We start from the raw sequence: 15,845 nt of genomic DNA, 5'->3' as shown, positions 1-15,845 counted from the left end.
ACCATATCATTTACATGGTTCATTATCCCGGTGCGGGATAATGTGGGATAATTTTAAACCGGTTTAGTCTAGCGAATTTCTATATCGTGTCATGAAATTTCGGGACAAGTTTAGTATCCCCGGTGTGGTAGTCGTATTATCGTACACAGATAACACCATCGATAAGTGAAAATCTCGCATCATAACTTAAATGTATCATAAAATACTATAATCACTGCATATTTTTATATACTTTGGTAGTTTGGTGTGCCCGTGCACCTATCTTCTGTCGTTAGTCTTTACTCGTTCTGCAATTCTGTAATCGCTCTTTCGTTTTTTGTCCGTCATTTAGGTACGTCCTTGACGCCGCCAGGCCGCCTACTTGCCGGCACGATTTATTTTATTTTCGTAATTTTTCAACAAAGCGCGTTCCTACCACCGTCCACTCGCCGATTTTTTTAAACTTTGAAGTGTATCGCGACCCGCAGACCGCAGTTGTGTACAGCATACGATTGAAACCCTCCCCGTCAGCGATCCCTCCGAATCGGATTCACATCGCCATCCCTTGCAACTCCGTATAAGCAAGATGAGTCTCCAGTGGACGATTATCGCGACGTTCCTGTACTTCGAAGTGGGCGTGCTGATGCTGTTCCTGGTGCCGTACATGTCGGCCAAACGCTGGAACCGTTTATTCCGGTCCCGGTTCTATCAGGCGCTGAGCGCCCAGGCCCAGTGGTACTTCACGTTCTTGCTGTTCATTCTCGTCCTGTTCCTGTTGGACTCCGTTCGTGAGATGCGTAAATACTCCAACCCGGAGCTGAGCGACGCGCATCAACACTTGGACCACGAAATGCAGGCCAACATGCGACTGTTCCGTGCCCAGCGCAACTTCTACATTAGTGGCATCGCCTTGTTCCTCAGCTTTGTCATCAAACGTTTCATAGCCCTGGTCACCCTGCAAGCGTCGTTGGTGGCCCAAAGCGAGGCGTCGCTAAAACAGGCTCAGAGCGCCAGCGCCGCGGCTAAGTCTTTGTTAACACAAGACAAAGGAGACGGCGAGTCTGAAGCGCTGACTGAACTGAGAAAAGAACTGGAATTGATCAAGGCCGACCGCGACGCGATCAAAAGTCAAGCTGAATCTGTCTCCAAAGAATATGACAGGCTAATGACAGAACATGAAAAACTTCAGAAGACTGTTGGCAACGAATCAAAGAAGGATGATTAATCTTAATTTATTAAACTATTAGGCATAAGTCTTAAGTACTTTAAACATAATGCATTTCTGAATTTAAACTTCAAACTATTTGTTCTTTTGTTGGGGTGTTTTTCTCTTTTTTTTATGACCTAGTAAACTAACATTACTACAATAGAATTATTAATTGTACATCTCATAATTAATCAATGTTGGTATTTTGATTCATGTAAAAAATATTTAGAGACTTAATAAATTAATTATTTTGTTTATTTATGCTACTAAAAGTTTTATTTTATGGATTAAAAATGGGTTTCCTTCACTTATTGTCATCATTGTCTTGTAAAAAGTGGAGAAGTTAGTTTTAGAAGTTAGTGGTAAAATTAATTTAATTTAACTTATAAATTAAATCTAAAAATACAATATTAACAAATGACAAATTATAATATAGATTATTTACCATAAAGAAATCTCAGTTAAATTATAGGTATTTTAATAATAATTGTTATTTTCAATTAAACTTCTTAATTTTTGGTATGACGTCAACAATATGTATACTTAAACATATTCTGGTTATGCTGGTAATCTAATTTTGAAACAGACCACAAAATCTACTATTACTTACTATGAAATTATATAAAACAAATAATAAATATAATAATGATGCATTTGCAGTGTTGCGTAGTAAGTAGTAATATAATAAGTTACTCGTTACTGTACATTGTTACATTTTATAAATGAGGTTAACTTCATTATTGATTTATTGAAATAATGCAAGAGTAATTATACATTAATTATATTTTATAAGAAACTTTGTTAAATAATGAAGTATATTTTTATCAATTCTGTTAAAATAAATACTTTTTAATTAAATTGTCTAAAACAAACGATGGTAAATTATGCGTATATGAGCTGAAATTTAGTGTTTTTATAATTATCTTTATTTAGGCAGTTTAAAAATATTAAATGGTTTACTAATGATAAAACTTATGTTTCTAAATTGTAATACATCTCAAATATTTCTGTAGAATGCCTTTTAATAAAACTGAAGAAATAGAATCATGAATAAGTAAAAATAATTTTAAAGATACATTAATGTATAAAATAAATATTAAATATGGAAAAATGTTAGCGTGTATAAAAAACTAGTTATAAATGTATCTTAATTTTGTATATTTAAAAATGTTTGAAATAACATCATTGTAACTAGTTAATTTTAAATTAAAAAGTTAAGTAGTTAGTTTAGTTTTGTAAAAACGTAACTTGGTTACTTTTTAAAAGTAACTTTCCTATCACCGTGCATGTTTTCATACTTTAATAACAACTTGGTATTAATTTAATTTCCAATGATACAATATTAAGTTAATTTTATTTTAATTTGAATACATGAATAATAAGAAATTATATTAATAAAAACATCACTAGAAACACTCAATTAACTTGGTAAGACAAGGAACTTGTAACAGGATATAGTATTCTGTCATTGCATACATTTTTAGATATTCAAATATGTAATAACATTTCTAAATTTCTATAGAATAGAATTATAATATGAACAAGTTACTTTATGATTATTATGCTACAGATTAGCATAAAAAAAAATCAAAAGTAATTTTCTCATGGACACCTTGGGAATTATGCCATTATTATACCTGTAACTTAAATTTGTTTATTAAAAAAATATTGCTTATTGAGTAAAAACTTAATACTAATCAAGTAACAACAATAAATGTGTATAATGTAAGATAACTCTATCATAATGATCCAAAGTAAATTCACAAGTAGTTCATACAAAATAATTAAGTAAAGAGAATCATACAAGACAAGAATAAACATATTTATCGTATAAGTATAAAAATTAAAAATGTATAAAAAAATAAAATTATATATTTCAAATACTCAAACTAGCTATCGTTATAAAACATATAAAAATAATAGAAATTTAATGTATGTATTAACAATTTACATTAGATTATAAATATTTTAAGACGAAACACTAGTGTCCAATGTCAAATTACCATCCTTGTCTTTTTTTCTAATTCTACCATCAGGATATTTGGTTTCATGAGACCCATCTGGATAAACAATTTTTGTTGTACCATCAAGATACACTCTTTTCTATAAAATTTAAAATACATCATTATTAATATTTATTAACTGCTAAATTTTTATTTTAAAAGTAATATAGGTAGGTTCTAAGTCAATATTATGATAATTAGAGATACCTAATATATTCTAAATCACTTAGTACTCACACTAAATATTAATGTTAACTAATTTAAACAATGAATGATGAACATACTTTGAATTCGCTGGTATGTATTTCTCGTTGGCCATTTAGTAACACCAATTCACGATGTCCATTTGGATCCACTGTCAAAACTGATCCATCCAAGTAATTCCAAATCTCCTTACGGTCTGGATACACTGTATGCTTTTTACCGTCTACATATTCAATTTCCACTTTTCCGTCTTTGTAATGCTTTTCAGTTTGCCCACTATACAAGTATTATAAATATATAATATGTTTTAATAGAAAAGGACTAGTGGCGCAACAATCACAAAAATATTTTATTTTTTTTTAGGGGGGGGGGGGGGGTAAGGCTGAAGCCCCTTCATACAATTTCCTAAAAAATTACCCGATGAAGCTTTTCCCCTTATTCATGCCTATTTTTATTATAAAAATAATAAAAACAATACAGCTATTAAATAGGAGTTTAGAGTTTTGGACTATATGACTACCACATAACTATACTGATACCACAGAAAAAAGCTCAGACAACTACTTACTGAATCAAGTTGGAAACCGAACACAAAAGACCGAGGGGACGGCCCAGACAGCAGTGGAAAGATATAATTACAATGTTGTAATTAGGTTGGGAGTAAACAACGGAGAATAGTGTTGTGGCAAACTAAAAATTTACGAGAGGCAAGTTAGAAATATTCCAAGTATTAATGCATAATAATGTATTAATATAATATAACTAACTATATTTCAGATTGTTATTAACTACGTATTGAGTAATCATATCACATTTACTAGGGGACCCACGGGCTACCACCCACCCCTCAATTGCCTCTGAAATTATTGTTCACCACGCCACTGACGGAGAAGAACTAGCTCAAGATAGAGATTAATGGAGGCAAGTGGTTGTTGAGGCAATGGACCTAAATGGCCCGTAAAAGCCAAGAAAGAAAGAAATATACTTTGTATTATAACTTACTTGGGAAATTCAATTATTTCCAGACCAGAATTATATGTTGTATGGTATGTTTTGTTTTTAGCAAAATAATACCGTTCGTAATCATCTTTTGTTTCTTTCACGTCACCGTTATAATATATCACTTTTACATTGTTGCCATCAGAAGAAATTTTTTTTAGATTACCGTTTGAATACAAAATTTCTTTACGCCCATCATCTAAAACAGTCTCACGGACAACACCACAACTACTGCGTTGAGTACTGTTTGATTCATTAAAATCATTTTCATTATCGCTATCATGCAAGAGATTTTTAGAGAACTGATTTTCATCTGAAGACAACTCCTCAGACGATTCATTATCAGTAGTTATTACAGGTTTTCTCAATATAGATGCAGGAATGTTTCTAGCTTTTGGATCAATCATTGATGATATATCCTCAGGAGACAGTTTACTGAGTTCTCTGTTGACATTATGAATTATTTTTGTATTTTTCAAAGCTTGTTTTTCAGATGGTGTTTTAAAAGTAACCTGAAATGAAAAGTTCATAAAACTGTATTCTTATTTAATGTATAACATGTGTTTAACAATTTAGGGAACACTCAATTACTTGTCTGGATTACGTTAGATTTAATTGAGACTTTATTGATGACCTAGAGAATACCCTCTCAGCACATCACAACTTTTATTTTGAAATGGCAACATATAAGAATACCATATTTGGATAGACCTATTTTTCAAATTATTTATACTTCACAAAAATTATGGATATACAATACAATATTATTGAATAAAAGCCATTATAAATTTAATTCAGAATACATTTTTTTAAGTATTTTTTATTTGTGTAAAATTTACTTAATATTAAATAACAAATATTATCTTACTTGAAAAGTATAAAATATTTTATCAAGATATTACAGTTACAACTACTATTAAATTATCATAATAATGTTAATTATTTAACTACAGAAGATTTTTTTATTAAAATATAAAACAATCTGTATGTTAAAATTCCATACTTAGTAATTAGGATATAAATGAATAATATAACAACCCCTAGGAAGTCACCCATTGGTAATACATATGACTAGAAATATTACAAATTTATTGATTTTTAACATTTTAATAAACTGAAAAAAAAAATATTTTTGATCAAATTTTAAATGTCTTTTATTCAAACAATTTTTATTTTGTAAGTATAGTTATTAGTTAGAATTAAATGCTATTTAAATGTGTATACTATTTACTATTTTGGAGACATCCACTAGCTTTTCAAAATGTTTTAATTCAATCCATTGTAATCCTGAAAAGTAACTAAAATAAAATGTAATTGGATGTTCCTAAAATTCACCGAACACCTGGTAAATATTGTTTACTTTTTTATTCAATGATGATTTTCTAAATAATTCAAGTTCACTGCGTAAAGCTGTATTACTATTTTCCAATTGTTTCATCTGAGTCCTCAGTCGGGCCTGACCAGTTGCCCATCGAGCTTCTTTTTTATTAAACTCATCTTTTAACTCGGTTAACTATGAATTAAGATATAAAGTATAAATCATGAGTATAAATCAAAATGTAAACAACATTAAACCAACCTGTTCTTTTAATTTTTTTATTTCTTCTCTCTCTTGTCTATTGGGTTTGTTTCTCAATTCTCTAGCATTTTTCTCAAACAAAACTTTTTCTCGTATGAATTTTTTTCTTTCTTCTGCCAACATTTCTTCTTCTTTTTTTTTTTCGTCATTTAATTTCTTTAAAAAATCTTCTTTACTCTTAAAGAATTTTTGTCTTTCAACCTCGAATTCTCGTTGTAACTTCATTAACTTTGTATTTTCTGACCGAAATGTTTCTATCTCAGATTCCAACTCTTCAAGTCTCTTACTAAGTATTTCTGTATCAAATGATTGATCAAAGTCAACGTGCTTCATGATTCCCGATGTTTTAGAATAGTTTTCTAAATATTTCTTTTCATTTTCCGTTAAAATAACTGAATTAACTTCTTTTTTATAGTTACTTTTTTTGTTGCCATTTAAATTTGTAACCTTCAGTACATCTTCTGTTAAATCTAATGGATCACATTCCTGACTTGAGTCTGAATAGGAATCGTCAGAATCATCAACATTTTGTCTAGGAGTGGAAGAGTTTATTCTATCAAAATTTAAAGAACGAACTAGTCGTGATGCTGGTACTTCTTTATTACTTTTAGAACTTTGTCCTCTTTCTAAGAGTTGACAAACGGTAGGTGATGATGCATTTAAATTAGAATTGTTGGCACGTTCTTCTAATATTTCAAATGCACGCAATTCCCTTTGTTCTGTATTATTAAACTTTTCTCCATTATCTGGAAAATCTTTAGGCTCATACCTATTCCAAGAATTAGCTATTTCAACTTTTTTTAAATCTAGGCGTGAACTTTCAATTGGCTTAGTAACTAAAAATACATTTTTAAAATACAATTAATTTTATATTTTTGAAAAGAAAAAAAAATTTTAAGTTAATTTACCAAATTCTGTTTTAGGAAATGGTTTGACTTGATTCAAACACTTTCTTGGTACTTTAATTTTGGATGGAACTGATAAAATAGGTCTCTTAAATTTCAGTTTACCAGTTTTTTTTTTTACTTCTTCTATATTTAAGCCGTATCTAGCCAGACCTGTACCTCTTTTTAAATATGGTTTTTTAGGTTTAATAGTTTTGCATTCAATTTCATTTTCTAATTGTTTATTTTCAGCAATATCTGTATTACATTCTACTGACTTTGCTTTGGAAAAGTTATCAACATTTTTATTAGGTGATAAAATTACTAACTCATCTTTTGAATTTGAAGCCTAAATTAAATTTAAAAAAATTATTATAAAACAAAATATCAAGTTTTAACAGCATTCACAAACCCCGTTTTCAGTCTGCATGTAAAATTTTATAAAATAAACAAAACAGTTTTATTTTATTTTAGCATACTGAATTTCCCAAATTATATATTATTTTCACTCAGTATATTATGACAATCATTTATCCAAATAAATCCATACCCTAATTAATACTAACCGGTGATGACCTTATATCTTTTTGGTTACCAAACTTTTTTAATAGTTCTTCATCTATTTCCGAATAAGAAGATAGTCTATCATCATAATGATTTTCTGTAATAAATACAAATATTAACAATATATTTAAATATGAATCAGATAAGGTTCATAAAAAACAAATCTGACTAGCAGAACATAATATGTGTATTGTACAAAATATTATGAAACATATAACTGTTTTATATGTACATACATTATTATTACACTGTAGTTGTATTATTACTTTAAGGGGACAGGTATTAAAACATAACTAACATCAACTAATATAACTAACATTTCACTCACCAAGACACCATTTTTATCTACCAAGCAGTGGTGTCATTTGGGGGGGGGGGGGGAGGCAACTGGGGCATTTTCCCCAGTCTAGTATTTACATCAACCTTAAGCCGGCACATTTAACCCTCCTCCCCACTCCCACCTTAACCACTATGGCAATATGCTATGAGAATCAGAGTGAAACAAATTTTGAGTTGCATAAACAATCACTAAACATTCAGTTAATCCATAGTGAGCTAATGGCCGCAAAACTTTGTTGGCCATCATTGAATATATTTTAGTTAATCATTTAATGAACATATCTTTTCATATGAACGATGAGTATTACTTATTTATTTCAATTTATTATTCACTTAATCGTTCATAATAATAGTAAATTTATAGCAAATTACTAGATATTAATTAAAAGCCAAATTAATAATTGATAGCCATTGTCTTATATTCCATTTTTATAATTAGAACAGAACTATTATTTCATTATATTTACATTATTATTGTATATAAAAAAAATATATAAACCTATATTATATTCTAATGGTTATTTAAATTATAATCCAATTATGTACCTTGTGCATTTTCTGGAATATCAAATGATCTTAACACATCTTCCATTTCGTTAGTCAATGTATCCATAGTCGGATTTTCACATAATTTTTGGTGTTGCGATTCTTGCCAAGCTTTTAATTCTTGAACACATTGCATAACAGTAGACATGTTGAAATCGGATCCATAATCCTTCATAAGATCCATTATGTCACAATTTGTACTCATATTTCCTACTATAGAAAATTCAAAAATACGTTTATAATTGCATTAACAGTTTAATATGTAGGTATTTATTATAATACGCAGTAGCTATTTACCCGTCCGAAGTGAAAGTCAAAAGTAAACAACAAACCAAAGAAGTGCTTCCACAGCAGATTCTCTAATAATAATTATAATAATACTTAATACGTATAACTTTTAAGCTAACTAAAATCTTTTGAAGTATTGAACATTGTAACTTAAATGTTAACAGTTATAACTTAAAACAAAACATTGTTATCAGATACATTTTTGGCGGTAATGATAATTGATAAACGTCAATATGCCATGATAAAAAATTAAAAAAGTATAAAAAAAAACTATGATGTAAATTTTTTAGCTTAACAAATTTAGATTTTAGAATTTAATATTTTATTACACTTTTGACGTAGGTATAAACATTAAATGCACAATAGAATCTCCTCACCATTTTTTTAGCAAATATTTGAAATTTTTATTAATAGCGTTTTCATTTTGACGCACTTTTTACACTCGGTGCATAAATGTATTCGATTTGACCACAATCTATTTATTCTATTCTGAGAAAGAACTGGTGCAGTGTTTACTGTTTTGTATTGAATTTATTGCACTGACTATAATTGTGTCCTATCAGACACTCGATGCGCACTTTCTTCACCATAGGTACTGATTTTGTCAGTGCAATGGGCGCATATTATAACCATTGTTCTATTTGTTCTATCGTGCTATAAAAACGGTAAATAACCCACGGTCTTATTATAACCACAGATCGGGACACATTCTACCATCTAATTTCCTATTTATCATATTATTATCATTATAATATTATATATTTTATTATTAATTATTATAATAATGTTTTTTTTCTTAACATTTATTTAATGTAAGCTTATGTAGCTCATTGTACATTGGTACCTAGGTTTGATTGGTTTAGAGAAAACCACGGTGGATTATAGTCTACAGTGGAGAAAATATTCGGAAGGGTACCTCAAACCAGCTGCAGTTGCTGGGCTTCTGCCAATAATAATTAATATGTGTTTTAATTAGTTTTATTACACAATCTGTAAATATATTATTTTTACAATAAGCGTAAGTGTTGTAATAGATTAATAAAAAGTGACTGAAGACTTGAGCGAAGAATCCATCCAGTGATGGGACTTCTTGAATAATTAATATAAAATATTAATATATTACCAATGACGCAACCAAAAATCATTAAAATAACTTCAGTCGCATTTATTGTATTTTTCCTATAATCCTATACGGCTATTCCAACTGGCGACTATAGCCTAATAATTTATCTTTTAGCACAGCTTGCAACTTGAGTAGTTATATTATCATATAATATTAATTTGATTTAAATGGTATCTATAAAAACATGACAAAAATATTTCATGCTACTGTATTTGATATACCTACACTCAAATTTGTGGTTTTAGGTTTTAGGCTTTATGTTAAAAAAATAACAGATGATTAAAGTGTATCACATTTGTTTTAATTTTAATATAGAACACAATTTATTTAACAATAATATAAATTCAAATGGATAAAAATTAACAACTATTAATTTTGACTTACATCCACCAAAAACTGACAGAAAAACTCACTGAAAGGGATTCAACTCTGTGCCACCAACCAGATGGTATGAATAACATCTCACCTGAAATATATACAAAAATACATGGTTTAAGTTAATAGTATAAAAATATTGAAAGTGGGACGCACTTGACAAGACACCTGCCGTATTGCTTATTTTGTGACTTTTTAACATAAATAGGTATTTGGGCTGGGTACAGATATTTTTAAATTTTAACCGATTTTGCGTAACGCTTTGTTTATCACCATACAAATTAATAAAATGTAAAAATTACCTAATTTCCACTAGGTATAAATACAATTAATGGTTACTTGTTAATACATATTTGTATGTTTCATACATTTTCTCCGAAGTGGAAAATATTGAGCAGTGTAATATTACCATTATTACTAAACATATTTTTTTTAATGCATACCTTCATTTAAAGTACAATGTGCTGCTTTGACTTGAGAGAAATTAGGAAATTTACACAAATCAGGCTTAACTGGATCTACCTGTGCAGTATTCTTAAGAAATTTATCATCGTATGGATATAAATACTCAGACCACTTTGGATCAAACAAAATTATATTTTTTGATCCTACTACCTATAGATAAATAAATATATTTATTAATTGCATAAAGCTTAGATTTAATCAATACAATATTTTAAAAAAAAAACATACTTGAGCTAAAAAGTTATTCTTTGGATCATAATGAGTAGGAGACACTGTTCCTTTAGGACCTAACCATGCATTTATGTCGGGTTCAACACCATCCATGTCTGTTAAATAACAATAATCCGGGACTCTAATATCATCTTTTAATTCTGGAATCTGAAAACAACAATATACTGTTTAAATTATTTTGTTTATTCTATCACCACTCACTTCAATTTACTTGATTAAAAAGTTGATGCTGTGCAAGGTATGCTGGTTTTTCACCTTTTTGAACAACATGAATGTTAATGAATTCTTCAAGTGTTATCAATTTTTGACTCCAATCAGCATCTGCATATGACGATCCTATTTCAATAGGAACTAATCTAGATCCAGCTAATTTTACAAGATAATTTAAATCTTTCCATTTATTTAAAGCAGGCCAGTGTTCCATATTACCTGAAAAATAGTTAATTAAATAAAATTGGTAATGGGGAAAAAAAAATTTCTTCCAATATTTTAAATTTCATACGTCATGTATACTTTGTTACCTGTGATTTTAACAGGTATTTTAGATTTAAGAAAATCTCTTAAAAATGTTTCTAAGGAGGGTTGATTTAGTGTTGAAACATGATCACCATTTCTATGAAGTGTACAACTGTTATTTGATTCTCTATCATCACACAATTTAACTGGAACCTCTAAAAAACAACTAGTTATTTTTGTTACACAGCAACAGCATATAAATTGATTTTTATACCAGAAATAGTCTGCTGTAGAGCTTTACACAATAATGATGCAGCCACAGTTAGTTCATTTCTAAATGCATTGCCCATTAGTAACCCCATATCAATTGCTTTGATAGTTTTTTTCAACAATCTTTCATCATTTCCAGTTTTTAGTAATAGTTTGGCCTAAAATAAAATTATGGAAAATTTTAAAACATTAGGTACTATTCTAAACACAAATTATTACTACTGACTTTCAGCAAACTAGCATGGGAATAAAGTTTACGCATGCCATCTGGAGCATCAGCCCAGGAACCAGTATGAAGAGACTCCCATACTTTTTCTAAGACAGCTTCAACACTTGATAATGCAACCTTTGAATTTTCAGTTTGGGAGTCTATAAATAATTATACATATTAATTAAAAATGTTCTGTAAATAATATATATTTTATTCATGTTTTAAAATTATCAATCAATCAAATTTATTATATTTAGTTTAATAAGTTATAAACTAATATAGTACCTACTGAACCACAAACCTTAATCATTACAACTTTTAACAAATTAAATTGTATTATGATACATTTTTTTTTTTTTAATAACATCTTGGAAAAAGGTTTTTTTTTACATTTTTTGTCAACCCTTTGCCCTCTGGTGGAAAAATATGATATTGAAAGCTTAAATAGGGTAGGTTAGGATAGGCAAGGCATTGGCCACCAAGGTTTAGCGTTTTAACCCATTTTTAAAACACATAATATATTTTATTATTTATTACTATGCATATTTCATTGTTCAACATTTGGAGTATTCATTTATTTTTGACCATATATTATTCTAAGACGGCCCAAATTTAACGCAGCCCACCGAGTTAAACTTGGTAAATGGTAACTGGCCGAGCCTAAAAGCTTAAATAGTAGTTTTTATCTGAATATATATAATCCATTGGTAGTAGAATGGATTAAATTATTACCCGAATTGGACAGCAGTATTGATAATATTCATTATTACATTAGGGTCCTGGATATATAAGTAAATAACTGATTATAATTGATGAAATAATATGTTCTATATTATATTAATTAATTATTTTGCATGTATTATGAGCCTTTTAATAACTAAATATTTATTATTACCGATATTTAATATCTAAACATCATAACATGTCACATATCACAAGTCTTTAATATGAGTAGTATTTTTATATTTTTATATCATGCATATAAAATTTGTGAAGGTGCATCCCAGAATGGATTCTTCTTTTGATTTCAGTCCGACTGGTGCCTACTACCCCTACATTGCTTATACTTATTTACAAATTGTATAGTAAATATTTGAAATACAAAAAATACAAAAATAAATATAATGCATGATCCATTCACACAATATTAAATTTATCAACTAAATAACATCATCATTTTCTAATTTCTTACCATTTAATGATTTTCGAAATAAAAAATCTAATGATTTATGCACATCGCTATAGTCAAATTTAGCAGACAGAGATGATTCTAAATGTAGTAATACTTCATCAACAATAATATTCATAATACTTTTAATCAAGATATTTGTGATGATTGTATATATCCAAAAATTTAATGATCTAATTTTAATAATAAAAAAATAAAATATTAAACGTGGACCAGTCAAGTATCAAATGAAGAAATAACAAATAACGTTCAACTAGAATTTTAAATTTTAAATTACCTTAATGTCTAAGAATTAAGATACTAGAATCTCTGGTAATATTTACATTTATATTAATGTTCAAGATTATACTTAAAATTTTAAAAAAGTGGCCTTTACTGTTTACTCTTCGAACCTGCAGGTTATCACATTAGCGATAAATGATAACGTTTATCAGTGTTCAGTTATCTGTTGACCACAGGGGGGTATTATGGTTTTTGTCATGGGGGGGGGAATTCATTTTATCCAGTAGCCCGCGTCTTTTAAAGCTAGAGGCCTTAAGTTAGGACTCCGAAAAATGTTGCATATTATATACAGACATACAGTCTATAGGGGGGGGGGGATCCCCTTGATCCCCCCCGTAAATACGCCACTAGTAAGTTGACCACGATCACGGTGTAGATATTATCTTATATTACATTTTCAAATATTAGATTTAAAAAGAAAAATTGTTATAATTATAAACTCTCAACTCAAAATAATTTGCTAATTTTCGTGATTTTTCCGTATTTTGTCAAAATTTGAACTTTAAATGCTTATAAATAAAAACTGTGACTAAGGATTTTTAATTTTTTTCATCTGCCTTTGAAACAATAACCTAGGAGCCTTATATTAAATTTTCAAGCTTTTTTACTCAACAGATAAAATTTTATTGATATTTATAGAAAAAAAACTAAAAAAATTGATAACTGACAATGTCCGTAAACAGCTCAAAAAGAATCAAAATATTTTCAAAATTTTATGGTGTATAGAAAATGCTATTATAAACATTCAGTCAACATTTCATGTCCCTACGGTCATTTGTTTTAGAGTTACACCAAAAACCAAAATCGATTTTCTCGAAAACAGATTTTGCGTAAATTAGTTTTTCCTTAATTTTTCTTTTGTTTTTCACGTCGCTTTTGAAAACTACTGGGAAATTTAGTAACAATATAGTAGGAGCCTTCTATTAAATTTTCAAGCTTTTTTACTCAACAAATAAAACTTTATTGATATTTGTAGAAAATAAAACTAAAAAAAATGGAAACTGATAATATCCGTAAACAGCTCAAAATATTTGGAAAATGTTATGGTGTATAGGAAATGCTATTATAAACATTCAGTCAAAATTTCATGTACATAGGTACGGTCATATTTTGTTTTAGAGTTACACCAAAAACCAAAATCGATTTTCTTGAAACAGATGTTTCGTAATAATTCCCTTTTTTATTTTATTTTTCACGTCGCTTTTGAAAACTACTGGGAAATTTTTAATTTTGATCCACCAAAGTACCAACTAGATTCGCTTTCCTATCAGAAAAATTACGGTTGAAAAAATCCAAGCATTTTTACTGTCCTAAAAGGTGATGACAGACACAAAAATAAAAAATAAAAAAAATTTTTTCTTAATTTTGTTTTGTTTTCTACCGGCGCTTTTAAAAACTATCTGGAGTTTCAAATTTTGACATCTTTAATTCATCAACTAGATTCACTTTCCCATCAAACAAGATACAGAAGTTTAAAATCGAAGCATTATTTCGACTACTTACAATGATCTTTACAATGATGTGTGTTTTTTTTAACTTTTTGTGTCTGTCATCATTGGTTTGGGGCAGTAAAACTGCTTCGATTTTCTTCAACAAAATCTTGTTTGATAGGTAAGTGGATCTAATTGGTGCATTCGGGAGGTCAAATTTTCAAAAGCTCTGGGAAAAACAACATAAAAATTAAGGAAAACGGGAATTTTCATGCAAAATCGGTTTTTGACAAAATCTATTTTGGTTTTTGACGTAACTCTAAAATAAATGATTGTAGAGACATGAAATTTTCGCTGAATATTTATATTTGCATGTGCTATATACCATAAAATTTTTTTGACTTGTTTTGATCTGTTTACGGACATTATCAATTTTCAATTTTTTTAGTTTTTTTTCTACGAATGTCAATAAAATTGTATTTGTTTGGTAAAAATATGTGAAAATTTAATACATGGTTCCTAACGTATTGTTACAATGACATTTTTGAAATAAATAAAAATCCAGTTACAATTTTTTTTTTTATAAGCTTTTAAAGTTTGAATTTTGACAACCTTCACAAAATTTATAAGTCACGAAAATTTGCATATTATTTAGAGTCAAAATTTTTTATTTTTATATCTAAGATTTAAAAATGTTATATAAGATTCCTTATAAGTATTTTTTTGCCTAGAATTTCCGGAAAATCACATTCATTTTTTCAAGTTCAAATTTTTGACATTGAATATTCCTCCTTAAATTAACTATTTCCCCTCAATTGATTTTTGATATTTAGTTCAAAAATTAATAACCATATATACTTGATATTTTCACCAAATGATTATATATTAGCATTTTCAATACGCACATGGTAACATTTTAAAATTATGTTTCACCTTTTGAGAAATTTAAAAGTTTTAAAGATACATGCGGGCATGATGTCTTTAAAAATGAATTCCATTAACATAAATAGATGAAGCGTCATCATTGAAAATGTATAGTGGGGCTCCAGCCCCTTCCCCACAATATATTCTATCTCCAGTTTTCTCTCTACAGAGAAATAACGAAATATATGTCTTAAATAGGGACAGGCGGTGGATCAAAGGGTACTGTTTTTAAGGTTACAAAAAAATAGAATAATTAATTTAAAATACCAGTACTAGTTTAGGTACAATAAGTCGATC

At 28.6% G+C, this 15,845-nt stretch overlaps 3 protein-coding genes across 6 annotated transcripts; 1 reads left to right on the top strand and 2 right to left on the bottom strand.

Moving 5' to 3' along the window:
• The first annotated feature begins 175 nt into the window (after positions 1–175).
• Positions 176–1,443, top strand: LOC132947154 (B-cell receptor-associated protein 31). The gene has a single exon (XM_061017365.1). The coding sequence runs from the start codon at positions 566–568 to the stop codon at positions 1,202–1,204; it is 639 nt and encodes a 212-aa protein (XP_060873348.1). The 5' UTR covers positions 176–565; the 3' UTR covers positions 1,205–1,443.
• Positions 1,444–2,327: 884 nt separating this feature from the next.
• LOC132947152 (centromere protein J) lies at positions 2,328–8,760 on the bottom strand. 2 transcript variants are annotated; one of them, XM_061017361.1, is made up of 9 exons: positions 8,602–8,760; positions 8,305–8,517; positions 7,422–7,516; positions 6,880–7,204; positions 5,972–6,807; positions 5,753–5,905; positions 4,396–4,904; positions 3,474–3,669; positions 2,328–3,289 (listed from the first exon to the last, which is right to left on the bottom strand). In XM_061017361.1, exons 2-9 carry the CDS (start codon positions 8,507–8,509, stop codon positions 3,155–3,157), a joined length of 2,454 nt encoding a protein of 817 aa, XP_060873344.1. In that variant the 5' UTR covers positions 8,510–8,517; positions 8,602–8,760; the 3' UTR covers positions 2,328–3,154. The 2 variants fall into 2 exon arrangements, with proteins under 2 accessions (XP_060873344.1, XP_060873345.1); XM_061017362.1 differs by having other exon boundaries at positions 8,305–8,514; positions 8,602–8,754.
• A 1,234-nt stretch (positions 8,761–9,994) lies between these two features.
• LOC132946726 (bifunctional peptidase and arginyl-hydroxylase JMJD5) lies at positions 9,995–13,317 on the bottom strand. 3 transcript variants are annotated; one of them, XM_061016785.1, is made up of 9 exons: positions 13,190–13,317; positions 12,916–13,085; positions 11,739–11,881; positions 11,517–11,670; positions 11,308–11,457; positions 10,998–11,215; positions 10,784–10,933; positions 10,534–10,705; positions 9,995–10,181 (listed from the first exon to the last, which is right to left on the bottom strand). In XM_061016785.1, exons 2-9 carry the CDS (start codon positions 13,028–13,030, stop codon positions 10,096–10,098), a joined length of 1,188 nt encoding a protein of 395 aa, XP_060872768.1. In that variant the 5' UTR covers positions 13,031–13,085; positions 13,190–13,317; the 3' UTR covers positions 9,995–10,095. The 3 variants fall into 3 exon arrangements, with proteins under 3 accessions (XP_060872768.1, XP_060872769.1, XP_060872767.1); XM_061016786.1 differs by lacking the exon at positions 12,916–13,085 and having other exon boundaries at positions 13,190–13,309; XM_061016784.1 differs by having other exon boundaries at positions 12,916–13,295.
• Between the last annotated feature and the right edge of the window lie 2,528 nt (positions 13,318–15,845).

Source organism: Metopolophium dirhodum, chromosome 6 (assembly GCF_019925205.1).
Source record: "Metopolophium dirhodum isolate CAU chromosome 6, ASM1992520v1, whole genome shotgun sequence".
NCBI classification, from domain to species: Eukaryota; Metazoa; Arthropoda; class Insecta; order Hemiptera; family Aphididae; genus Metopolophium; species Metopolophium dirhodum.
The sequence above is the reverse complement of the archived record's forward strand: the minus strand, read 5'-3'. Positions and strand labels throughout refer to the sequence as shown.

Bases quoted from the DNA above. Each gene is read 5' to 3' on its own strand.
- LOC132947154 (XM_061017365.1), top strand. From the start codon at position 566: ATGAGTCTCCAGTGGACGATTATCGCGACGTTCCTGTACTTCGAAGTG.
- LOC132947152 (XM_061017361.1), bottom strand. From the start codon at position 8,509: ATGAGTACAAATTGTGACATAATGGATCTTATGAAGGATTATGGATCC. The intron at 4,905-5,752 runs GTAAACAATATT...TTTTCATTTCAG, and splicing joins AATCATCATTGAATAAAAAA to GTTACTTTTAAAACACCATC. The intron at 3,290-3,473 runs GTATGTTCATCA...TAAATTTTATAG, and splicing joins TACATACCAGCGAATTCAAA to AAAAGAGTGTATCTTGATGG.
- LOC132946726 (XM_061016785.1), bottom strand. From the start codon at position 13,030: ATGAATATTATTGTTGATGAAGTATTACTACATTTAGAATCATCTCTG. The intron at 11,671-11,738 runs GTCAGTAGTAAT...ATTTTATTTTAG, and splicing joins CCCATGCTAGTTTGCTGAAA to GCCAAACTATTACTAAAAAC. The intron at 10,934-10,997 runs GTAAATTGAAGT...TGTTGTTTTCAG, and splicing joins AGCATCAACTTTTTAATCAA to ATTCCAGAATTAAAAGATGA.